This window comes from Cryptomeria japonica, chromosome 8, assembly GCF_030272615.1.
Source record: "Cryptomeria japonica chromosome 8, Sugi_1.0, whole genome shotgun sequence".
In the NCBI taxonomy this organism is placed as follows: domain Eukaryota; kingdom Viridiplantae; phylum Streptophyta; class Pinopsida; order Cupressales; family Cupressaceae; genus Cryptomeria; species Cryptomeria japonica.
In genome coordinates, this window is record NC_081412.1 from 77,147,933 (window position 1) to 77,175,755 (window position 27,823).

General features: G+C 37.7%; 1 protein-coding gene across 1 annotated transcript in view; it reads right to left on the minus strand.

Annotated features, from left to right (window-relative positions):
* Nucleotides 1-668: 668 nt before the first annotated feature.
* The window catches only part of LOC131046369 (peroxynitrite isomerase Rv2717c), a 45,415-nt gene continuing 18,260 nt past the window's right edge, over nucleotides 669-27,823 (minus strand). Inside the window, exons 2-4 of the mRNA XM_057980109.2 lie at nucleotides 18,048-18,188; nucleotides 2,430-2,498; nucleotides 669-1,148 (exon numbers count right to left, since the gene is read on the minus strand). Of these exons, the coding sequence (XP_057836092.1) occupies nucleotides 1,029-1,148; nucleotides 2,430-2,498; nucleotides 18,048-18,188 (330 nt within the window). The 3' untranslated portion in view covers nucleotides 669-1,028. The remainder of the gene's footprint in view (nucleotides 1,149-2,429; nucleotides 2,499-18,047; nucleotides 18,189-27,823) is intronic.

The following is a 27,823-nucleotide window of genomic DNA, read 5'->3' on the forward strand; positions in this document are numbered from 1 at the left end:
AAAGATTAGCTGATTGAAGGCATAGCAAATAGTTGTTTGAAATTTTCCCTTTTTGGGTTTGTCAAATCATCTAAAGATATTATCAATACAACTAGAGATAACATATAAGCTTACTTGTTAATTTTATTTTATTTTAGTATAGGCAATTTCGTTTAATGTTTTTGTTGCTCGAACTAGAAAATGTTTTTGAGCGACAATTGGAGATTTGATCAATTTTGGGGGGGTTGAATGATAGGTGTATGCGATGACTGGCATTCTCAGTTGTTAAAGCTTTCGTGATGGCTTGATTCACGGTAATATTTTGTATTGGATAATTTAAAGAGATATGGACTTTCATTGAGAAATCTGGTGAACCCAATAGTTACCCGAATCTGAACTTCAATGCTATTTTTTTCCGGCCTCTAAGTGCCTAACCCAAGTATATTAGGAAAATATACATATAATACAAATTAATTAGTATATAATATAATTAGGTCCCTGTTTTATAGCAAGGATTTAAAGATTTAGCTGTCTTCCAAGACTGGGGTCTTGCAACATCCAATCATGATTTTGATTCAAGGTTGAGAGAGACTTATCATGGCCATGCTCGAAGGTACAGGGAGACTCTAAATTAGTTGTTATGCCATAAACTAGAAAAAATAACAGAATTTGAAGTTTAATAGAATATCTCTGCAAATAACTTTCTCCAACTAGTTCAATTCAATCTGTTTCGAGTGTTCACAAAGAAATAAGAACAAAGTGAGGATTCAAATGTTTATTATGAAATAAAACAACTTTAAGAGGTTGGAAAACATAAACTTCACAACCAAAGAGACAAAGCATCTTCAATTTCTTCTATTTGCAAATGTTCTTTTTCACCATTTTTAAATTGCTTGAAATAGTGCCATATAAAGACTTCTATAAATCAAACTCATGAATGATATTCTGGATATTATGGCTTGTATTCTTCAAATCATCTCTCTGGAGAACATTCTTTTTAAAGAGAGTCCAAGGCAAACAAGATATGATATTTCCATTTAGATTTGGAATCATATCTTCTTGAGAAGCGCTTTGAGATGAGGTTGCAGATTATTTGCTGTGGTAGCCATCTGAACAACATAACTTAATTCATTGCCAATCAACTCAAAGACTCGTGTGATTTCCTTCACCTACAACAAATCCTCAAATGTTAGTTTTTACGTAGATAAAAATACTCTTCCAATACAAAATTGATAATTATCTTATAAATAAATCTAAAAAATGACAGCAAGAATCATAAATCCAATGTAATGAAATGCACAAAGAATGGATCCCCTAATTGAGTCCACTCATCCAGTTTGCTATCAATGAAATTATCTGGAAATCTGATGTCTTTCCATGCTTCCAGTGGTAGGGAAAGGAGAAAGTGCCCCGAAGAAATAATGACTAGCATTGAATGCTACAGAGTCAATGTCCCTCTATACACGTAAAACCCCATGCAGGCATGCATCCCAGGTTATTTAGGTCCCGTTGTATCCATGTCCAATACCATACCAACATCCATGTCCATGCAAATCAAATTAAAGTTTCACTACATTAAACAAAGAAAAAGATAGATCTCTACTGTGCTTTGGAATTAGAGGTCTTGAGGTAGGAATTGTTATATTAGTCATCCAGTGACTTCTATTGGCAACATCAATTGCTCTGCTATTGGTATGCTATGGTATTCTTGCCACAATTGCATTAAAAAGATAGATCTCTAAAATTTTCATGTCCAGGACATGATTTATAATTATTTCCAACATCACAAGACAAATTCGACAATTATAAATTATGAGACAAGAACTAAGTTACTTTCATAGATTTAACAGATTTGTGGCCTCTATGTCCTTACCACACAAATAAATTCTTCCATTATTAAGATCTTTCAACAAGACCATAAAGTGCAATTATAAATCCTAAAATACCGTGAATTGTGGCAAGAATGTATTTTGTATCATTATGAATTCCAGTTTTGGTGAAGTTGGGATGAAAATGAGGTTTGAAATTATCAATCATGTGTTCCCATCAATAGCTTCAAAAACTATACGTAAATAGGGCATTGAGTTGTTGACGACTGTTTCATATGTCCACTGATTAGTGGTCATTATTGAGACTTTTGCCTGAGGCATTGAGCACCCGATGTAATGGGAGCACTGACCGTGGAAGCTATTCAATTCAATAATAAAATATAATGGAAGAATTTGCTTCAATTCAAGATCAACAGTCAAACCAAGAATATGATACTGTAGCCACTTCTATATGGTGATTTTTGAGACATCACCAAATTTACAGCAGACATCAACACATCGAAGCAGCATTCTATTATTTTCAAAGAACATCATCCCACTGCTAATTTAAATCATCGGCATAGTAATCAGTTTCCAACCCTCATAGCTAACAAATAAGGTACAAATGGTTTAGAATAATACCTTAGATGCGTTTCCAACAAGTTCACTTTGAAGTTTCACAATTTTCTTCTCAGCATCATATGTCCCTTTCTGCAAAATTTTACAAATTATTGCAGTCATGATTTTTTCAGCAACATCTCAGATTGTCTCTTGGGCATCAAAAGACAGCAATATCCTTACAAATTAAAAGTGACATGAAAATCTTCGGTTGACAATTTGATTTTCAGGCAGTTAAATACTTGCTATCCCAAATTTTCCTCCAATCTACACAAAATTTATGATCTGAATCTTAAGATGTTATATATTGAAAAAGCACATTTTCCAGATAAATATCCAAATACAGTCCACAATGTTGCAAATACTCCAAAAATAGATATAAATAGACAAAATCTTAACATACAAGAGCAGACGGGAGAATACAAAAGGCCAAAAGTATAGATAGGTATATCAGCTTTGCCCTCAAAACAATTCCATTTTCTTAGCTCTTCCACCATTTCCCTTCCCAGATGATATAAAGAAACTCTGACACATGAGCCACACAGAAGGTTTCCACCCATCTCAATTGTTCTGGACAGTTTTTTTAATGGTTCAAACACTGTTGACAACGGACATGATTTTTCTTTGGAAACATTATATAAAATTCTTTCTATAGGCAGAGATGACTGAATGCAAGAATATTTATTTTAAGTAATTTTTCGAAAAGAACATAAGTTCAAAAAAACATCTGTGGAAATGATCTAAATTATGCCAGGAATTCAGAGGACAATACACTAGTGAGGGACTTGTTGCGACGTTTTCACAATTCGCCCCATTGCAAATGTGGACCCCCTACTTTTTAGGCCCTCCCGGTCTTTTGGCTTTCGTTTTTGGGGTCTTTTCGCAGCAGTCTCGTCAGTCTCTCTAAGCTTGTAAGTGAGTGGGGTCAATTTGATCAAGTTTGTTTTTCGTTTGAGCTAATTTGGCTAAGTCTAGGGCTTGTTTTGTCAATTTTAGGGTTTTTGCCTTTAGTCCTAGATTTCAGGGGTTTCCTTTTAGGATTTTTGAAAACTAAATGTAGAATTGGCATCAGGGCTCTTTAAGGAACCGGAACGTGAAATTTGAGTAAATTATGAGCAACTTTCTATTTTTAGAAAGTTCCTATCTATTAGGGATTTCATTGCCTCCTGGAATGTTTTCATTTCACCGAAAATCAAAATTACTATTTTTAGCAGTTTCTATTTTTAGTAAGTGTCATTGTGTCTTGTTTTTCTCTAACGCTAACAGTTTGAAAAAGTTCCTATTTTTGGAAAGTCTATTTGTGGCAGGGCCTTGCAGGCAGACACTGAAGACCAGATATACACGATCATTTCTAAATCCAGAAAAGTCAAAGAGCAGGCAGAGTGATCAAAATTTGGCTAACTATGGATATTCAATCCAAGAATAGAAAGCTTGAAAATCATCTAAGTCCGGAAAATTCACCCTGATTCCTAAAGGGGCATCCTGAATTTTGAAGCATGACTAAGTCTGGAAATCATGAAAATTGTGAAAAATCCATCACCAAGTGAAATCAACGCCCACGACTAGAAAAGGGCGCCAAAATGCTCATGTCTTGGAATTCATGAAAAAGTCAAAATTCCTTCCTGAGGTCCAAATTCTGCCCAAGGAATCAAGAGGGCACCAAAATCCATGTGCCATGGAATTCATGAAATTACGTAAAATCCAAGACCAAGTCAAAATTCCGCCCAAGGATGGAGTCTGGTGCTAAATCCATAATGGCATGGAAAATTCCAAAATCATGAAAATCCATCTCCAAGTCAATTCAGGGCCCAAGATAGTCAGGTGGGCACCAAATTGGAGGTGTCATGGAAAATGCCAAAATCATGAAATTCCTTGCCTTAGTGGAAAATCCACCCCAGACAGTCAAGTGGGCACTAAAATGAGGTGTCCATGGAAAACAAGAAAACACGAAATTCCATGAGGGAGTCAAAATTCTGCCCAAGGAAGAGATAGGGTGCCAAAATGCCCAGGTCATGGAAAAGTCAACAATTTTGAGATTCCATGACCAAGTCAAAATTCTGCCCAAGTTAGCTCAAGGACGCCAAAATCAAATGAGCATGGAAAATGGATGAAATGAAGAATTCCATCACAAAGTGGAATTAGAGCCTAAGTAAAGGAATTCAAAATTTTCCAAGGCAAAGGGGAAATTGAGGGTCAGGGATAAAATGAAAAAGCAGAAAATCCCCTCGGGAAATTTTTAGAAAAATCCATTTCAGACACCAAATCTCATCAGAATTTCAAAATTTTTGTAGATTTGGACTCCTGAGAGAATTCTCTCTCCTGGACCTAGGTCCTAAATTTTAGGAAAATTCCTAAAAAATAGGAATTGTGGAAAATTGGTCAAAAAGCTCCCTACGGACGTGATGAATTCAAAGAGCACAAAAAAATCCTTCCTCACAGAACAAATTTCCAAAATGTGCCCTAGGTTGGAAGCAAGACGTAAAAATCAAGGTTCAAGAAGAAAGGTTCAAAATTCAAAAAATTCCTTCCTGAGGGAAGAATTGCACCCAAGAAGAAGAAATTCCAGGAAGGTGAGAATTTGGCTAAGTGTTGGAAATTCCTTCCTTCATGACAAAATTCCAAGAAAGCTGAAAAATTGACAAGTGTTGGAAATTCCTTCCTTCAAGACTAAATTCTTGGAAAAGGTGAAAATTTGGCTAAGTGATGGAAATTCCTTCCTTCGGCAAAATTCTTTGAAACGTGATAAATTGACCAAGTGTTGGAAATTCCTTCCTTCAGGACAGTTCTTGGAAATCATGAAAATTGGCTAAGGCATGAAGAATTTCCTTCCCCAGGGGTAAGGAACAAATTTCTTTCCAAAGGAGAATTCCTTCACAACATGAATTCCACGCCGGGATGAATTGAAGGTGAAAAAAAAAATTTGAAGGCAAGGAAGAAATCAAGGATGAACTGAACAAGAAATTTCCCCTTGGGAAAAATTTGAAAAATCCATTTTCGAGCATCAAAAATCATCCAAATTTCAAAACGATGATAGATTTGGAGTCATGAGAGAACTTTCTCTCTTCTGGAGCATGGAACTCTAATTTGAAATTTTTCCTAAAAAATAGAAAATGTGCAGAATTGATTAAAAAATCCTCTCCAATGCAAAGAAAAATTCAAAATCTCAAGAAAATTCTTCCCAGATAAAGTTTTCTCTCTCCAAGTGTTTCTCGCCAAGTGGTAGCCGGGTCAATGCATGAAGAATTAATGGAGCATCTTTTGCATGTAGCCGTCACATTTAAGGCATTATGGTAGATTCTTTTCACATGCAGCCGTCACGTTTAGGAGATGATGGTGCATTTATGGCATCATGGGGCGATTTTGCATGGGGGCATATTTATTGCATTTATGATTTATTGGGCGAGCTTGATGGATGATGGTGCATTCAATGCATAATGGACGCCATTTTTGGCAGGAATGTAATTAATTGTAATGGGATGGAATTAATTGTGTGTGGGCATAATGGGCATTTATTGTTGATTCCCACTTTGTTGCATCATGTGTGGGGAATCCTTTAGGGAGAAACCCTAATTAGGGTTTTGCATGTAGCCAAGGCTTGAAGCCTATATAAAGGGGTGACCCCCCTCATTTGTAAAAGAGAGGGAGATTTGCATGAAATTGGTGCGATAAGTTTTGAGATAATAACACTGAAACATTGTTCTCTGATGGTGTCCACTTAAGTTACTTTTTCAAGACTTGCATGGTTTCACCTTCCTCACTTAGAGTAGAATTTTATTTTCTTAGTTGTTAGATAAAGTGTTTTGATTTCAATGGAGAATGTAATGGTATTTGATGAATTCCCATGGTTCATAACTTTTGCATCTTGCTGATTATACATTGCAGTGTAAAGTTAGCCTGAACCCCCAAATTTATGCTAAGTTCGATTGTGAATAGTCGTTTGGATTGCGACGTGTTGGGTATTCAAATGCACTTTCTCAATGTGAAACTCCTTCAACATCCTCAGAAGATTGTACCAGTTCTTGCAGAGTTGTTAAACTTGGCGAAGCAGAGCTTGGTTTATTTGGAGTTTGTCCACTAGAGCACTATCTATTGATATCACTGCCCTTAGGAGTAGATTTAGATCCTCGAACCCTTTCCCCTTTATTTTCAATTTATTTTAGTTCGTTCGAAGCAGAAGCATCGCAGAATTGCCATATCTGATGATGGAGTTTCAGCCACAGCAAAGAAGTGAAAAACGATCCAGACGTAAGGCCCCTTGGATTACCAGCAATCACATCCGCTAACTGAGTCACATCCATAGCATAAAGGAACCTTGGAGTCGATTGTTTGAACTTCCTACAATCTTAGCATGCAATTGCACTTTGATCAAGAGAGAGTAAGGTGACCGTTGGTAACTTTAATCTATGTTCGACGTAGTCATAAAAAACATGTCAATAGGACTAAGTGAATTCTACCTAGTAATTTCCACACAAGTACCATACAAAAAGAACAATTGCTAAAGCTAAACAAAAAATGGATTCTATTCAAAATTAAGAGTTTATACAATATATGGCAAACTCTGTGGAAGAGATGCCTGCCATCCACTCTGTCTCATTGATTCAAATTCAACCAATATGTACAGATTTTGCGAAAAAAATGAAACTTAAAACTTAGTAACACAAGAGGCACCTATGTCATCCATGGAAGTTGAAATGGATAGCCAACTGAAGACAAGCTACGAAATCAAAGAAAAACCAAAAAAATATTTTTCTGGTACCCCAACTTGGTGGGCCATAACTCCTAACCCTGCTCATCAAAAGTCAAAGTTGTTGGTTGTGTCAGAAAGATTTCCAAAAGACCTAAGGAGAGTTGCAACAAGGATTAGTCAAAAGACTTTAAAGGCCTCTGAAGATGCAAATTACTAAAAAATTAGATCTTCTACATTCTCTAGATTTGACCATACAAATGCCATCCACATGCTCCAAAGTATTTGTAGCATCATCAATTCCCACTTGAGAAGCGATAGGCCCCATTGCATTAAGATTCTGCAGCAAATGAGGAAATTTTTCCCTAGCATGCTCTCTAGTGACCATTGACCCTGATGAGGAAATGTTTTGCTTGTAAGATTTCTTAAATAAAAAATTTATTTTTGCCAAAAAAAGAAGAAAGAAGGATCCACCATATATTCCAAAAGATTTTCCAAATTCCCCTTAAAATTATAATGAACTAGCATTTAATGATTATTCATCACCTGAATCAAAAGACGCTAAGTTTCCTTTACTCTCTTCATTAGCTTGATTATTTTGCTCACCCTCCATGGCCTTGCTACCAAAAGATCTCAGGTTCTTGTTTCTAGTTGTTTACTTCTTGAGTTTGATAAAACCCTCTATATCTTTATTGTCTTCATCTTCCTTTTTATAACTCTAGGTATTTTTTTGAAAGAGAGGATATTCACAAATGAAATGACCATATTCATGGCATCCCCTGCATCTAAAGAGAATACTTTCATAATCTAGGGCTTAATACCATTTGAAATGTCCAACTTATAAAATTATACTTCTTGGAAGTGGGGAGGTTTGATCAAGTTCCACATAAATCCAAGATAAACCCGAGAGGCCTTTTCCATGATTAGGTCAAGAGATATCAATGGCCACCCCAAAACGTTTGGTAGCCATCTCAGAACCATAAGGGGACCATTATTCTTGGGGGAGGGCATACATACATATCCATACAAGGGCTGAAACAGGGATTTCCTCTAAAGAACTGAATCCCATGTGTCAATGCTTCATAATTAGACCTGCATTTCTAAAGAACTAAAACCCAACCATAAAAAACCAATTCCTATTATAGATTCATAATTCTTTCGTAAAAATAGTTATAATTAGCCCTTTGCACAAGATTGAAGCTCAAATTCTCTATTAGTCTTCCAATTTTTCCTAGTCCACAGATAGAGCTCTGCTTGAGAAAGTTGGGAGCCCTAGAAACAGTAGATCAAAGTGACCAAACTCCTACCTTGTATGGTAGAGACATTTTTCCCAAATTCATCCACATCCAGATTAAGTGGAGAACCCTCCAGGCCATCATGCAAGAACTTAATCCATTGTCTGTTAAAGCCATCTCCCTTTTGCCTACTAGTCCCATCATAGCATCAATTTCCTTCTCCCAAATCAAAGATTTAGATCTAGCTACTATGTGCCTCCCCACCTGCCAGGAGCCATTGTAGGTGAAACCGGAGATCAAAATCTTGGGAAACTGTGAAAAACAGACAATGAAAGCTAAACAAAAACGGAAAATTACGAAACTCTTGTCTTCAAAGATTCTGACTTTAACTTCTCTTGAAATTTATTTACAACCTTTTGACATTTGAAAGGACTTCTATTAGAAAGTCCTTGTTTTACTGCATTAATAGAATATCCCTGCCATTTCAACTTTCATTCAAATTTACCTTTCTCCATCAAATAATCATCCCTCTTAATTGATAGTGCTTCTATATTCCACTATGTAAGTTGTATTAACCAAAGTTTTAAAACTCGGACTCGCCACGGACTCGGCAAACCAAAAAATTGGACTCGGACTCGGACTCGTGAAAGACTCGCGAAAGACTCGGCAAGGACTCGGCATAAAAAAAACCGTAGTTTTACAAAAAAAAAACATAAAGAAATTAATGCATTTAGAGAACATAAGAGCCATAATTGAAACATTATACATGTCATATGATCTCCAAACACTCAATATTTGAAATTTCATCATTCATACCTGTTGACGTGTATTTTATACACAATCATACACAGAATAAAATACCAATAGGCATCTTATCCTCTCTTGAGAAAATAGTCTCTAACTGCTGAAGATTCGCGTAAAGGATCAGTTAGGTAGACTCCAAGGTTCTTTTAGTAGGGTCTCTACGTGTGGACAAGCTTCCAGCGGTATGATGTGATTTGTTGTTTCCTCCAAGGGGCCTTACGTATTCCGAAAGCTCAAGATTTTACTAAACTAAGAAACTTTTCAAAAATAACAAAAGAGTAGGGTTTGAAAGAGGTCTAATCTAATCTAACCCTATGAATGACTTAGTATGGACAAGACTTGGCAAGATTCAACCAACTTCAATTTTGCCATAAGATAACAACTCAATTGAAATTAGTGCGATCTTCTAAGGTAATAAAATGATATTCAATGCATCAAAGATCAAAGACACTACCACGAAGGTACATATCCAAGATACAATAATGATTGAAGATTAAGGTGTTCAAGGTATTCTCCAGTCGACCACGCAAGGCGTTCCTACAATCAGCAAGAGGCTAGTGGTTTGGATTACGAATCCTACCAAAAAATCAAGTCTCACACTATGTCCTTCAAATTAACAAACTACTTTGATTGAGCATGATTCAAGTAAAGTAAACAACCATGAAGATAACCAAGAAAGTTGCAACAAAACACCATAACTTCAATATTTTATTGATTTCCAAGTCATCATATACAACAATTGCTTGAATTTCTCTCTTCAAACTCAATCTTGCTACAAAATAAAATTGCTTCTAACTCTAATCTCTCTTCTCTATTACATCAATTATTGACTATTACACCATTAACTATTACCAAATGAAATGAAAAATGGGGGTATAAATAGCATCCCCAGTTACAATGAAAGGTCCAGATCGAAAGTAGATCAACGGTCAAGAACATGACACCTAAACCCTAATTAGGGTTTGTTACAAATGGCCTCCTTTTTACTGAACAATATTAAATGCATAGCCAAATATTAAATTTGGCACAAAAACCTAGGAGACATAAACCAATGAGAAATAAGATGTCATGTCATCTGTAACAACCTTTCATCTAGAATCTTATTCCCTTTCCAATTCTCTTTCTTGGCATATGCAATGAATCTTGAAACGATTCCTTTGATTTCTGCGATTGGAATCTCGGGAAGATTCTTCATACTCTCTTCTAAGTGGATGACCTGATCGAATGCATCTAGAAGAGCTGCGTCCCAAGTAGATTCAAGTTCCTTTGTTCTTTCAATCAAGAGCATGGTGGCAAACATCTGATCATACTGCTCATCTGTAACATTTGTGTCCTTGCAAAAGATGATCTTGATTCTATCCTCTAGTTCCTGCATATCCACATCTGTCTCGACCTCGATCCTTCTGCCAAGAATGGTACGAAGTACCTCAAATACTCTGTCCTGGATCGGATTGATCACCTCCTCAACTTGGCCACATCTAGTACTGATGTCTTCGAAGAAAACATTCTTCATATGGAGTAAGGTTGACCAATGAAACAAACTGTGAGGTTCTCCATCCAAGATCTTCTCCTGCGCTAAAATCTTCCTTGATGTGTGTCTAATAACTTTCAAGACAGGAATGATAACGTCCTTGGTATGGGCAAATGCAGCTACTGTTATCATCAAATTGTGGATCATCTCAAGAACCTGGATAGCTTAATGAATAATCTTCATCATCCTTGTTACAAACTCTATAGCCACTGTATGAGATCTATCCATCCAATTACTTGTACGTTGGACCATGTTCCTGAATCTTTCTGCTTCATTGATTGATTGAAGCGGCAATGCTTGCACTGGTGATCTAACTGGATCCTGACGTCCCAAAGGTTCATTGATGTGACTGAAATATGTCCTCCATGCACCGACCTCTCTCTCAAGCTTTCTATTCTTCTCCATTTCTTCTCTAAGCTTGTCTTTCAATGCTTCAAATGAATCGGTAGCATCATCTAAAGTCTGCTCTGTTGTGGATGGTCCTAACTCAAAAGTCTGTATATCATATTCCTCTGCTAGGATCTCACCTTCATATTTGTCTGCTGCCGGTGTAGCTATCTGCAGTTTTTTGGATCCAGTCTCATCTCGAATCATCTTGGACATCTTGGTAGCCTTCTTCTTTTCTGTTACTTCATGTGAGCGTCCAACAAGGCTCTCTAAATCAATTGCATTGTCCTCGTCCTCTACTACGATCACCTTGGTTAATCTTTCCTTCAACCAATCTGGGATAATCGATCTGGTTTCTTGAACTTGAATCTCTTTATGCACTATTTCTTCTTGTCTGGGAGGAGATGTTATTTCATTGTCTTCTTTGTCTTCATCTAACTCATAGTCTTGGAGAGATCCATCTGGTGAACCATGCTGTGCCTGTCCTTCCTCCTGCCTATCGTTTTGTACCATCGACTCCATGGATTCTTCCACTTGAATTGTTCTCTTCTCAGGTCTAGAAGAAGTACCGGATGATCGATCTCTGTTAGCCTCTTGTTTCTTCTTGGAAGACTCTCTCTTTCCAGGTCTCTCTTTCCTCTTCAAACCTCTTGGATGGAGATTGCCCTCACTGGCACATCGAAGGTTACCTTCACCTGAATTTCTAGGATTAGGATTGCCTTCACTCACACTAGCTCCACCTTCGGCTGGTTTCTCTTCCAAAGTGAAAGACATAGATATGCCTTGTTCTCTCAACTTCTGATGCTGAATGTCAACCCATCTGCGAGTACAAGACAAGACTGGTGCCATCAAAGTATCTAAATCCATGACCTCGGGCTCATTCCAATCCAACCTTATTGATTTGCTTTCTCGATCATAGGAAGACTGGATATGTCTGCCACTGTCCTGAGCTTGGTCGGCCACTCTGTAAATCCTGCATTTCCTGATGAAATCCAAAGGCAATCTAGAATGCATTTTCCGTTTCACTTCAAGATCATCTAAGAGATTCATCATAAAATCTTCAATCTGGTACTCATGTCTAAACTTCCTGCCGACTGTCTCCTCTAAATGTCCATGTGGATCAAAGCTTTCTCTCAAAGCAAAAGATGAAAAAGAATACAAGGCTAACTCCTTCTCTGCGTCATCCATGGCTAAAGCATTAGGACATACCTCAACTGAATTACCCAAAATGATAGGTACTGGAACTCCATTCTGATGTCTGTGTCTGAATGCCTTCACATATGCTGCCAACTGTCTTGTTACTTCAAGTAACACAATTCTGTCTGTCGGATATCTCGGCAACATGTATGGAGGTAAAGGACATCCATGCACTCTAATATAAGTGAACTTGGGAAACTGAATGAACCAAGCACCGTACCTCTTTATGAATTCCTGGGCATCCTGAGATAATCTGTTGTGAATTCCACCTTGCAACGTCCTGGTGATGTTCATCGTGAAAGTATCGTTAACCAACTTATAGTTGCTCCCTGGCGGATGATGCAAGTAGGCGTAGGAATCACAAGCTCTGACCTCGCCGGGTCCTCTTCCAATCACTCCTCTGTGAGGTAGTCCTGCGTATTCAACACTCCTGATCAAGGCATAGATGACATATGAACTCATGTGGAAGGACTTAGTAGCCTTGAGTCTCCTCAACTGTACGTCTAAGCAATGGCTAATCATCCTAGCCCAATGTATCGTACCTTTCCCTTGAACAATCACCTGGATGAAGTAAAACATCCACTTCTCAAAATAGAAGGCATGAGGGGCTCCTGTAACTCGGTTGAGCATGGTAATTAAATCTCTGTACTCCTCCTGGAAATCAATCCTATGCGGTGTGTTCGGGACCTTGCTCAGACGGGGACGGCTCTTAAGTAGCCAGTTCTTATTGATAAGGCTTAGACAAGCATCTGGATCATCTTCGTACATTGATCTGGCTCCTTCTATGCTCTTGTATATCATGTCCCTGTGCTCTGGAAGATGGAAAGCTTCACTTATAGCTTCCTCTGAAAGGTACGCCAAAGTGTTTCCCTCTTTGGACACGATCGTCCTGGACTGTGGATCATAGTGACGAGCACATTCGATCATCAACTCGTGGCACTGAATAGCTGGAGGAAAGCCGGCCGCCTTAATGATGCCACTCTCGATTATTCTCCGGGCAACAGGTGATGGCTTGCCAATGTAAGGGACCTCTCGAAACTTCTTCGTGCTGAAGTTCCCCAAGTTGGTATCTCCAATGTTGTTCCACTTCGACACGATCTTGGTCTCCACTTCTTCGGTCTTCTGATCTTCTTTCATGAGAGCTGAGCGACTGGTGGATGCTCCCGCCTTCGGGGTCGCCATACCTACACAACATTTCATAATGAGAAGCTAGATTTTGCAATAAATAACATAGATTAGAGGATAAATTTTAGGAAACTTCATGATAAGTCTTTGAGTTATCATTTCCTAAAATAAAACGATTGAGCTAGGAATTCAAAATTCAAAATAATTCAAAATTTAAAATATGACGATGAATAAATAAAACAATAAAATCAAATCGCCATACCTCAATAGAGAGCTAACTCTAGAATGCAAAAAGAACAAAATTCGCCTAGGCAAAATTGAGGTATAGATAGTCTTCAACGTGATCTCCTCAAGATAATAATTTAGCCACCTTTTGTGTCCTTGACGTGATCTTCAAATTCCCCTTTTAACGTGATCTTCAAGTTCGCACAAATAAATCTCCAAGTCTCACACCACCTTTGGATGATGTTAGCGTCACCTTGGATGATAGTTCGCACTACCTCTCTTGGAATGAAATTCGCACTTCTCCAAACACAATTCGCACTTCCTTGGATACAAATTCGCACTTCTCCCTTTGATCGCATATGAGATAGGTAAAATGATGATGTGAAAATGAAGATTTCACTCTCCCTTTATAGCGCTCACCTCACCATTCACCCCCAAGGCCGACTTTTATAAAAAATATGGCAATTAAAACGATTTTTTAATAAAATAACAAGGCCGACTTACTTAACCAAGCGCTCCATTCGATTTTTAATTGATTAATTAATTAATTATTAAATGCCTTTTATTTTTAATTAATAAATTTCGATTTTTAACAAGGCAAAATAATTAATAAATGCCAAACGCAATATTTAAATGCCATTAAATATCGATTTTGCTAGCATTTAAATAAATTCAAAAATGTTTATTTAGCGCCAAAATTTTGAAAATAGAAGATACTAACCTTATCGCCCTGGTCCCTTGGAGAGGGACAGGAGCGATCCACTATTTTGGTCATGATTCTTGCATTTTTGACGTTCAACCTCTGCATTTCTACGTTCAAATCATCATTTTTGTCGGGTCCTTCAAGTTTGATCAACTTGCATGTGTGAAGGGATGCCCTTGAATGTAATATCGCCCTGGTCCCTTGGAGAGGGACAGGAGCGATCCTAATGTTTTCACTTGAAATTCTCCATTTTGACATCAACTTTTCCTTGTATGGTGAATAATAACTTTGCTTGTTCATTCCATGCTCGTCCCACTTGCTTTTCACAAGACGTTTTGATGTTTAAAGGATCATCGCCCTTGTCCCTTGGAGAGGGACAGGAGCAATCCTTGTCTTTTCTCCATTTTAAGCTCAAATCGGTGATATTTAACGTCCATTTCCCTTTGCATCGCCTTCCAAATGATGTTTAAAACCATGTGCGACTTTATCCCAACGTGATCTTCAAAGGATATCATGTGTTTTGGCAAATATCGCCCTGGTCCTTTGGAGAGGGACAGGAGCGATCTCCATGTCCTGGCTCAAATTCGTAAACATTTAACCTTTGTTCTTCGTTCATTGTCTTCCAAAGGACGTCCTTAACTTCGCCAATCCTTGCATTGTCTTGATTTTGAAGGAGCATGAGTGTTTTTGATGAAATCGCTTTGGTCCTTGTCCAAAGGACAGGAGCGATATAGACTCCTTAGCTTAATTGATAACATTTGGACGTTCCAAACTTTGATATATCACTTTCAAAAGACGCCTTGAACCTTGTATGACCTTGTGAAGCCTTGTCTTAACGTAATTTTTGCATGAATCGGTCAATACCCTCAACATCGCTCTGGTCCCTTCCTGAGGGACAGGAGTGATCTCCAACATTTTGAGCTTGTTCTTGTTTTGATCAACTTGCAATTGTCTTCATCGTGTAGAATGAAGCCTTTTCGATTCCCTTGGATACTTGGGACGTGATCAAATTTCAAATTTCATGTCCTTATACAAATTTCGCTCTGGTCCCTTCCTGAGGGACAGGAGCGAACTGGGGATTTGAGTGCAAATTCCTTCAACGTGACGACCTTTGTAACTTCGTGCTTGATTGAAATGCCTTGAAATGCCCTCGCCACCTCGTTCCTTGTCTTGGAGTGTTTTGAATTTTGAAGGGACGATAATATAACCATTATATCGCCCTGGTCCCTTGGAGAGGGACAGGAGCGATTCTAGCTCTGTAGGCCTTATTTCACTTCGTCACCTTCAAAGTTTATATTCAACGGATTCGCAATGTTCCATTCCATTCATCCATGCCTTGAGATCGGTTGCAATTTAGCAAGAAAATCATCTATAACAAAAATCGCTCTGGTCCCTTGGAGAGGGACAGGAGCGAACTAGGCATTTTGGGACCCTTGTTGACGTTTCAAAATCTTCAATTTGTATTCAATGAATTCATTTCACCGTCTTTCTTGCCTTCAAACACAAACTTGACCTGATCTTTGCCTGAATCTCGCCTTATGAAAAATATCGCTCTGGTCCCTTGGAGAGGGACGGGAGCTACAATGTATTTCGCCCTGGTCCCTTCCTGAGGGACAGGAGCGATTTTGGCATTCTGGACCATTTTTCTTCATGTTTGCTCTTCAAGTTATATTCATTTGATAAAACATCTTCCCTTGGACCTCTTCAAATTGTCAAGTCGTCAAAATCTTGCAAGGACAAAGCAAAATTTGATTTGTAGCTCCGGTCCTTCACTAAGGGACAGGAGCGAACTTGACCCCTGGAGGCATTTCCGTGCTCATGAAAATCTTCAATTTATATTCAACGGAAAGATCACGCCTTCCTTGATCACTTCCAATTCGTAACTCATCTTGACCCTGCAGGAATAGTAAGATATTCGAAAACGAGCTCCGGTCCTTCACTGAGGGACAGGAGCGATTTTGCTCCTACAGGCCAAAATAACATGATTTTACAAGTTTAATCAATTCACGAGGCGAAAACAAATCATTCTCAATGCCCGGGATCAAAAATCAAAAAGCTCAAAATTTGGTCAAAAATATTCAATTGGACAAAAATTCACATTTCATCGTCAACACTTAGACAAATTTAAGCTCTGTACTCAAAATTCCAATTGAAAATAGACCATTTTGGCGAAATCATTGCATTCAAAATTTGCATCCTTCGAAAAGAAGCTCAAAAGCTCTCAAAATTGACTGGATTCTGGCTTGAAAAGACGTTAATTAAAACCCTAAGGGTTAACCCTAAATCCAGACAACTGACAGTCTAACAAAACCCTAAAAGCGAAACGAAAAGCGAGCGAAAAAAACGAGCAAAAAGAGGGGGTCCCCATTTGCAATGGGGCGATGTGTGAAATGGTCACAACAATACCATAGAATCATACTCATTACTCATAGTTTCAAACTCTAAAATGTATAATAGCAGCATAAGTTTATAAATGTTTACAAAATTACATATAATGATATGTCCAACTCCAAATGTGAAAAACAACAATAAACAAACTAAAGAGAAGACTACATCTTCCTCTTTGCACTTCTCCTAATATAGATCGATTTTTCACCAAGAAAGAAAGGCAAATGAATGAAAAAATGCAAAAAAAACACTTTTTAACGTTGCTGGGCATCATAACTGGGTCGCGCGAGTCCCTGCAAAAGACTCACGAGTCCGTGTAATTGACTCGTGCAAGCCCATGAGAAAGACTCACGAATCTTTCAAAAAGACTCGCCAAGACTCGCCTCACGAGTCCTTGGTGAATCGACTCATGGAGCCACTGGACTTGCAAGTCTGTGGTGAGTCCACAAGTCTTCAAACTATGGTTTTAACATCAAGATTTCAGATCACACTTCGTGATCCTTCTTCAAAAGGATGAAATTATTTTGGGAAAGCAGGAAATTTACAATGTAAAATACCTGGTCAGTGATCGAAGTGCTTTCCTTAAGATCTTTCCACTCTCAGAGTAGATCTTAAATTTCTAACTTGCGTGGTAATTTCAGTGTTTCACTCCTTGGAAATCCAAAGTCAGCAAACTGAGAATAGTTCGATCAATGATCGATCCATCTGGTAATAGATGCATTTTCAGCATTTATTTGCGTTTGCATGTACACATGTATAAGTGTGTATGCATTAGAATCACTTAACAATAGTATCAAGGTATCTAGTAATTTTAATACACACCTGTTGTCCTATATAACTCGTATATAGCAGAAATCAATGAAAGAGAAATAGTGAGTTCTTTCCCATATTTCATAGAATAGCATGCACATGACAAGATGGGCTTGGTTCACTGGTAGAATATAATATTTAGCCAGAGCAACCTAATTAAATTCCAGCAAAATTATGCAAGGACAGGAATCCACTGAGATTGTATCAAGTTGTGGTAGAGGTCTTCTATCAATGGATAAAATGAAAATGGGGTTTCTTTTAAACTTCAAGTCCCCCAAAAATATGAACTAAACTAACATGTCAATGAAAAATATGTCCAAGCACAAAAACCATCCAAACCATTTTAATAACATGCATTTGCAAGATTCAAACTCTGAGAATTTAACATACGTGAATCTCAGCATTCTGATATACCAATGAATACATGAAAGCTCACCTTTAGCTACTGATCAAACATGGGCATGTTTCCAACTTAACTCATTAACCTCACTAGATGATCATAGACAGGAATTAGGAATGAGCAGTTAAGAGATAAACATTGCTTGGCACGTACCTGAACTTCTGCAAGGCCAGTGCTTTGAGCGATAATAACTTCTACGGATCCATCCAATTTGGGTCTCCAATAACCACTCTCTGCATGCATTGGTTCTCCAGAAGCCAGTTTCCATGTCTTTTGAGTATAGGCAATCACTGGCTATTCAAATACAGTATATTTACCACCACGGGAACATATAAGAACTTGAAATAAAAGTATATTTACAAGAGCAAACTTATTATGAACATGTGAGGACAATCGTAATGAATAAAAATACATAAAATATGTTAAAATAGCTAGTAAGGATCTTCTACGTCAGTTAAATTATTCCAGAATCTTCATTATATTTTCAGCTATACACAAAATTATAACCTAAAAGTGCAGCTACCTGAAAGTAAATTTAACGTGTGATTCATAAGATTTTGTGGATAACAAGATATGTTCAATATGAGAACCCTATATATAGTTCAAGCACATTTCCAAACCAACAAAACTGTGACCTTGTCTTCTATAACAATATCCATGCCCAAATATATCACTAATATATTTGTTAACTACTACACGAAGAACTGAGGAAAACAAGAAAGTTTCAACATATGAATTCCTGTTGTCATGTTGCAACTCCTGCAACTCCATGAAGAAAGTGCACAACTAATGTATCAAAGAATTTACAGATGAAAATGTGGATGTTCAAATCTTATTTTCCTTCAAGAACATCAATTTTTTTTTCTGATTTTCCTTTTCTTTAACATCTAAAGTTTTAAATTATGAAATATCCACAAATGAATTTATATTTCAGATATATTTATCAAAACCTAAGAAGTCATTGTCACATGGCATAAGTTTAAATATTACCATAGATCCATTGACAAATAACATTGTTTTTTGAAAATGACCAGGAAACTTGATAACCCTTGTTGGTCCTCTCCATGATACACTTCCCATGCTGAGTTTCACTCCCCTGTGCCAAGACTATGCCATAGCAAAGACAAAAGATAAGGAAGTATGGCAAACGATGAATAGATTTTCTCCTACAATAGTTCCTCTTGGTCTCTTTGACGGATATTTGTAAGGATATGTAATATAGGAGACCAATGGGATTCACTCCAGTATCACAAGAGTTTTAATATACCCCTCTATGTTTTCACATCCATTCTCATTGACTTCTATATTGAACTCTCTGATTATACAGTTTTTATTAACAGTTCTAAACCTTGTGTATTTGTGTGGATTTATATGGTACTCTTTGTTTCTGAATTCATTTCCAGTCCCACTCTCTTTGCCTATATACACTACTCCATATTCAAAAGTAATAAAACAAATTGCTTCCATCTTTATTTAACACAACAGGTTTTCACAATCATGTGTGATCACAAGGAATTGGTACTGATCCAGATTCATGACTGATCTAAACAAAGCGGGCTAGCCAATCAATCCATAAGCTTGCAAATGCAAGGCCACATGATTACCATACCTCCCTTAAATAAACTGCTAAGGCCTGAGGGGTACAACCATAGTGAGGCTGGTAAATGGATATTTATAGGTACGTATAATGCCTACCCATTTTTACCTTGAGATGTCTTGGTCTCAGCATTGTTTTTTGACTATGTATCAGGGAATGCATAGCTAATGCTTGTGTTTGTTGCTTCAAGTGTTGTATGGTGTGTTTGGACCACCAGCATGCTTTGAGATGTCATTCCTCAGCATGTTGATTGTTGGTGTTTTGTATGCATTGAGATGCAAGTATGGAAGTGTGCCAAGTTCCTTGTGAAGATTTGATGTATTTAATTATTGTTGTACCCCTTGAGATGTATATGTTATGGGTTATATGTATGGATTATCATAGTGATTCAATATCAGTAAGTGTGCTTGACATGTACATTGAGTGGATACAGATACAAGGTTATTGCTCCATCTGATGTGCAGGTCTGCGTTATTCTCCAACGATTGTTAAATGATTGTTAATCGGAGATGTCACTTTGGGCTTATGTGTTTGGTAGCCACTATTGCACTCAATTGAGTGCGAGATAAGCCTATTTTCGCTTATGATTTCAGATCCGAATCAATGGTGATTCAGGTATCTGTGTTGTGGAAAACCCATAAACGTGTCATTTTATTATGGTTGTTTATTTCCCGACTATATGCAATTGTATTTTTAAATGATAAAATTTTGCATGTGAATAGTGCTTGATGCATTGGGAATCGAGAAATTGGGGAAAAATATGAAGGGGGAAAATGTTATTTAAATGTATTAGAAATAATATTTGATTTTTGCAATTAGTTAAAATGTTATTTGGAAAGTTTTCCTTTGGCTTTGAAAAATTAATTGTCATTTAAATTTACTAAAAAAAAATGGATTAAATCATCTTATTTTAATTACCTTCAAAAATGAATGAAATAGGCATTTTAATTAAATTATCCTTTGTATTTTATGAAAATGGAAAAATAGAAAAGGAAATAAGAATAAAAGAGAAAATAAGACAAAAAGAAAACAGAAAAAAAAATGTGAAAATGAATTGAAGTGGAAAAGTGATAAAAAGGAAAAAACCTTGTCATTTCATTTCAGTCTCTCATTTGGCATTTTTGCTCTCAAAACCCTCTCTCTCCCTCAAAATGGAAAATGATTGGAAATGCTTGGGAATGGATTTGCATGGCTGGGAATTGAATTGTCAGGGAAGATTGAAGGTGTGTATGCATTTCATTTTGGATTTGCCTCTTAACTTGGAGAAATTCGAAAGGAAATTGTTGTTTTCATGAGCCTCAAACTTGAGGTAATTCTCCTCCCCTATCCATTCTTTTGAATGCTTTCAATTATGTTTGCCATGCCCACCTTAGTGGTTGCATATGGCATTTCATGCATTTAAATTGAATTTAAGTTGTTTTAAAGTTTTGAAAAGAAAAAGTCCATTTTATGTCCTATACCAAAAAAAATCCAAAATCCCTAAAATGTGAATTTTATGTGAAAAGTGTGGTGTTGGGCAGTTTTAGAACCTAAGGGTGCCTGTAGAATTTTGAAATTTGAAATTTGAATTTTTAAGCATTCATCAATGTAGTTTGGGAAAAAAAAATTGAATTGCATATCGATTACAAATGTCATGCTCATATAAGCATCAACATTAGACCAATACAAGCTCCTTACAAGCAAACACATTAGAAATCACCTATGGAAGACCAAGAGTCACTACTTGGAAATCCACTTTTATTTAGAAACCACCTATTGTGAGGTATTCACACATCGCCCCATTGCAAATGGGGACCCCTACTTTTTGAATTCTAGGGTTGGTTTTCTTAGCATAGTGTCTTTGCTATTAATCCTTGCATTGAGGAGTTTCCAGGAGGCTCATTAGGATAGGATGGTCCCCTTGTGTTTTGAGTAAGTCGGTGAGTGGCCCAGATCAAGGTCTCTTTTGAAAGCTTCCTCTAGGTCAGGCCTAGGACTAGTATCAAGGTTAAGTCTTGATTAGGGAATGAAGGAGTCATTATGCCAGGGGTCTTGGTGTAAGTCTTAGTGTGGCTTTGTCTGTGAGACCTATGCCATCGAGTCAGAGACAGTCAAAGATTTGAATGAAGATGTGAGAGCAAGTGTTGTCAAGGATTTCCTTTAGAGTTTGAGTTGATAAGATAAAGCAAAGATTGAGTACATTCACGAAGGATGAAGGCAAATGAAGGCAATTGGATTGAAAAAGTCCAATCCGCTCCCGACCCTTCCAAAGGTACAGGAGCGAAATCCTTAGGATCCTCTCTATTGCCCTTAAATCAAGTCAAACTCTTGTTTTGAACCCTCATCCAAGGTGAAGTTGACTTAAGTGATGACTTGGAGATGAATTTAAATGAACTTTTGATCATGAACAATGAGGAATTTGAGTGAGAACACCACACCAAATTCGCTCCTGACCCTTCCAAAGGTACAGGAGCGAATTCCTCTAAGGCTCCCTCTTGGCTCTTATTTTGGACAAAAACCTCACTCTAAGGCATGGATTGGAAGGAAATTAACTTGAACTTGCCCTTAAAGATGAATTTGAACAAGATTGGACTTAGAAATTTGGAAGAAAAGTTGAGAATTTGAGCTTAAGAGCCAAATTCGCTCCTGTCCCTTCCAAGGGTACAGGAGCGAATTTCCCTAGAACCCTCTCTTCTTTCTAACATGGATCAAAATCCTTGATTCCACACCTTGATTGAACGAAAATTGATCTATCCACGCCTTTGAAGTAAGTTGCAACAAGATTGGATGATGAAATTGAGCCATGAAGCCAAATTTGCTCTTGACCCTTCCAAAGGTACAGGAGCAAATTTCCTTGAAGCCTCCTTTGTGCCTCTAATTTGGATCAAACTTATGCTCCAAAGCGTTGATTAAGGTGGAAATAACTTAGACACAACATTTGAATGAACCTTTGATCACAAAAGTGAGGAATTTAACTCAAAAGCCAAATTCGCTCCTGACCCTTCCAAAGGGACAGGAGCAAATTTCCCTAAGAGCACCTTCTTGCCCTTTACTTGGATCCAAATTCACGCTTTCAGGGCTCGAGTGAAACGGACTTGATTCATACAAGCCCTTGAAGTGAATTCAAACAAAGTTGAGTGATGAAATAAGAAGAATTTGTGCAAACTTGACAAATTCGCTCCTGACCCTTCCAAAGGTATAGGAGCGAATTTACTTAGGAGGTCATGTACCTCTCTAAGGTACACAAGCGAAAAAGATAAGACATGTTTTTTGATACAACATTTTGAGCAAGTAAGCCTTAAAGGTACTTTTTAGAATGCCTCAAGACCATAGCAACGTGGATAAAACAAAACAATGAGCATTTGGTAGACATCTAAGCTTCATATTCCAAATTTGCTCCAGACCCTTCCAAAGGTACAGGAGTGAAATTCTTAAGAAGACCTAATTCCTCACCAAAGGGCATTGAATGGATATCATTTTGAACAATAGTGAAGGCAAATTAGCAAGATCATGGTGAGAAATGAATGGGAAAGTCAAGTTTAAGGTGATTTGAAAGGAAATGATGATTGAATTGAGCCAAGGAAGAAATTCGTTGCTAATGAAGATGATCTAAAGGCCTCCTTGAGGGTGGTCTAAGCTTTGCCACATTCTAAGCTTCGTGCAAATCACAAGCATTAAGCACACATTCATCAAAGAGGTGAAGAAACTACAAGCAACCCCTAGTTCACTCATGCACCTTCCAAAGGTACAGGAGTGACTTTGGTGATAAGGGCATGTACCTTCCAAAGGTACCAAAGTGAACTTCTTCAAGAGACCTTGTACCTTGCTTAAACCCTTGAACGAACCCATTCCTAAGCAGTTTTAAAGGCAAATGACTTGATTTTGATGAAGAAAAGTTGAGATATGAAGTTCTATGAAGGAAGAATTAAGCAAAAAGCCAAATTCACTCCTCAACCTTCCAAAGGTACAGGAGCAAATTTCTCTGAACCACATAAGCAACACCTAAGTAGATGAATTCTTCCTCCCAAGCTCTTTTCTAGGGTTGAAATGACTTATCTATACCTCGACGAAGCACAATTATGAAGTTTGAAGCCTTGAAGAGTGAGTGATCATGAGAAATTGAGTGGAAATTGAGTAAAATGCTGAATTCGCTCCTGACCCTTCCAAAGGTACAGGAGCGAATTCTTTCAAAGTCTACATCTCACCTCTAGTTTGGCTAGAATCCTTAATCCAAGAACTTTGCATAGGGAAGAATGACCTCATCCAAGCCTTAAGGACCTACAATCATGTTTTGAGCTAGTAGAAATGAGTAAGTTTGAAGAATTTAAACACAAGTGTCAAATTCACTCATGTCCCTTCCAAGGGTATAGGAGCGAATTTCTCCTAAAGTGTACCCCTTTCCTCTCAATTTCAAGCAAAATGGAATTAAGTGTATTCTTATTTATGATATGAAATGAGAAATATCATGTTAAGATGAATATATCATATGTACTTAATCATCTTTTGTTTTCAATGTAGATCAAGAGGACCAGAATAGAGGAAGAATGGACAAAGACAGGAAGGACTTCTTCAAGCTTCATCAGAATCAAGGACGCCTTGAATGCATGAAAGAGGACTCAAGGTGCTACGAAGTTGAAAGACTTCAAGTGTTCAAATAGTTACAAACAATAAAGCAAGCTATCCTCAAAGTCCTCATTCTATCACATTGAGAGATCATGAGATGTCAAAAGGAGATCATACAAACACTTCAAGGCGAGATAAGCTACTAGAGAAGAAGGATGACTTGATCGTGAAGAAGTTTCATCAAACACAAGAGAGTCAAGGAAAGGTACATCATTCATCAAGTACATCAAGGACAAAGGAGGATCAACCAAAGTCAGTACAGCGATACGTCGAAGAAGCAGATAGTTTCAGAAGAGTTCATCAAAGTCCTCTTCTCATCATCATCACATTGAGTATCAAGAGATATTGCTCAACGTTCCTTGACCAAGCACAAACACAAGACAAGGTGGCTCCCAGTCACTGTTCCTCCAGTCAGAAAGGTCCACATCAACATGTCCAGATTCAGTGAACAATGCTTATACATGAAGGCACGAACTCCGATGTACCTACCCTCAACATTCATTGGTCAACATAAACTGAATGTAATTTTCTCATTGGCTAAGAGAGTTTGTTGTAACAAACCCTAATAAGGGTTTTCATCTTGAAATCCTAGCCATTCATTGTAAATTAATCAAAACCATTGAAATGTAATGAGCTCTATATAAAGCTCAGGCTCTTCATTTGTAAGGGGTTAATAGTTAATAGTCAGTAAAGTAGTCAATATCAGAAGAATAATGAATAAAATAGCAATTAGAGTAGAGTAGGAGAAGGCAAGAGATTGTTGCCCAAAATTGTAAATAAACTTCATTTTTCATTGAAGTTATGGTGAAATGTGTTGTTTCTTGCAATATGCATGGTTTCTTGTTGGATCTTCATATTTAGATAGTAGATAATTAGATTGAATGGAGAAAATTGTTGAATGCACTCGTGTGGAATCCGCCTAGTCCATACCACTAGCCTCTTATTGATTGTAAGTGCGCCCTGCGTGGTCAACTGGCATTGAATGAGCTTAACTTCAAATTGTTATGCATCCATTGTTTATGCAATAACTTGAATGGTGATCAATGTTTGATGGTGATGATTTGAACATCTTCAAAATTTCCCTAGAAGATTGCACTGAGCTGGTGTCGAATTGTTCAGTTTGATGGTGAGACCTAGCCCAGTAGGACTCCACCTAGTCGTTCATCTATATTCTTACATTCTAGGTCCTAGAATAGATTCTCTAAACCCTATGCTTTTGATATTTCTTTATCTCCCAGTGAGTAGCTAGGACTCAAGTTCCAGCTAATCGAGCATTCAGGCATTCGAATGTAAGTCCCCTTGTGATTCCAACATAATCACATCAAATGTATTGTCCCCATTTTAGCAAACGTGGTTTTTTGGGTGATTTTCGAGGCTTGTATCATCTCCAGAGTTCAGTGTGTTTCGATCTGGCTTTCATTTGGTATCATTTGGACTTCATTTGCTATACTTACTATTTATAGTAAGTTTCAGATGTTAGAGATGGACCCCTTCTATTTTTAGTAAAGGGGTATGGTCATATGCAGCTTCATCATGTCAGCTCCCAGTTTAGACATCGTTCAAAAATGTTGAGTATTAATGGACATATTAATGTTTATTTAGTTTAAATAAACATTAATGTTTTGAGCTTATATTATTAAGTTATAATATAATTTTATATTATAACTTAAGGGAGGGTCCAAGTATCATTAAAGGGGACCATTTAATTAATTAATTGTGGCTCTTTTATGAAGGTGAAATATTAAATGACAAAGTGAAAATATTATATCATTAAATGTCATTTAATATCATTAATTGATTTAATGCCTTATTGGAGAAAATAGAAACCTTCATGGGAAATATATATAAGGCTTTTGAAAAGAAGAGAAGCCAGATTGATCATTGTTATTTTTTATGAGAAGACTTGTCTCTTGGCTTTGGAGAAGAAGCTAGGGTTTCTGCAGCTTGTCCAAAGTATCGGCATTGGAGAACGTGAAGACTTCATTGCATCAGCAATCTGAGGGTGTGAGATATTCATCTGAAGTTGCTCCTAGGGTTGGCTTCATCCAGAAGTTGACATTGTGCTGATTGGAGATTTATTTTCAGATTTTTTGGCATAGCTGAGGGCATATGTATATGGCAGACTGAGAACATCATACAGAAGGTTTATTTGCTGCTACAGTGTCGTGCTACAGTAAACGCTACAATACCTTGCCAATTTTGTGGTCTTTGTGGAGACCAAATTGGAGATGTTTGTTCATATTTATGATAAAGATTGAATAAGGAGTCTTTGGCTGCTTCTTCTACATTCTGCAAACCCCTGTAGCCGCCTTCATCACCTACAGATTGGGGTCGATTGATATTCTAGGTGACATTCAACATTGATCAGCCACTTAGCTTTCATGCCAACTATTTGCTTAAATGCCTAATGGCTGTAGGTGTACTTTGGGATGCATGACAAGTGTTTGTCTTAATGTCTACTAGTTGTACTAGTTAATTTCAGTCATTACATGTGTGTGTAAGCTTTAAAACAGCTAGCATATCATTTCTATAACAACTTTGCATTGTTAGAAGCTTTCCATAACTTCATTTGCAGCCTACAAACCCAAAGAAGACAAGTAAAGAATTCACTGCAGCGGCTTCAAACATAGTATGGCAAGTGTTTGACAATATTCCTTGGGGTTCAACAAGCAAAACAAGGTCAGATTAGCCAAGGGATACTACAGTGGTATCAGAGCGGTTTCCTGCCAACTTGTTGGGTAAATTGATTCAGCTAGTTAATCATGGTTACTTCAAGTACCCAAAATCAGTTGTTGGCGGCATTATTGTACACGGGAATAACATTAGTTAATTATGTGTAATTGTTTCGGTTAGTTGGCAACCGAGGGGTGGAAGTTGCAGTGCGACGATTGGCGCTCGCACCCCCTTAGTACCCTTTTATACTCTGGAATGTAACTTGTAAAACACACTTATTATGAAGAGAACATATGATACACTTTGTCTGATATTTACGGCATTATTCTGCGTTATGTCCTTTATGTCTTAAGTTATTCACCCGAGAGGGCAAACATTTGGCGTCGTTGCCTAGACGAACTCGGGAACGGAAGACACGGATGGCGCACAGACACAATGGGCCTACCCGTTGGTGAAGTAAACCCGGAGGCCGACGACGCGCGGACAGAACTTTACACAGGAGAAGACAGGGCAACGCAAGAATTTTCAATTTTGCTCCAAGTAGCCATTCAGACATATGTTCGACGAGAAGCGGCGGAGGCAGAAATCCCACCAAGTGCCGTGTGGACAGCACTGGAGGTTAGCCCGGCAATAAACCGGTTAATGAACCACCTCCCCCGGTTGCTTGCACAGGCATCGCTGGCACAACAGGCCCGCCTAGAGGAGATTGCCCAGGAAGAGCGACGACAACAAATCCTGCAATGCTACGAAGAGAACAGCCGACAGGAAACAGAAAGAGATGGCGCCAGGCCAGGAGTGAATTGACCTGTGAACTTCTTATTTTCAAATAAAAGTGTCATTGACACGAGTTGTACTTGAGCAGATGAATTAATAAAGATATGTTTTGATTTAAGAATTGAGAGTTATGGAGATGTGTGACAATTAATGCCAAACCTATTGAATAAAGATAGGAATAGAAAACCGGAAACGAACGAGTGGGAGGCCGCGCAGAGGGCTTTGATTCTGGAGCAGCAAGTAGAACGTAGACGGAGGCTGAGGCAACTTGCCGAAGGATGAC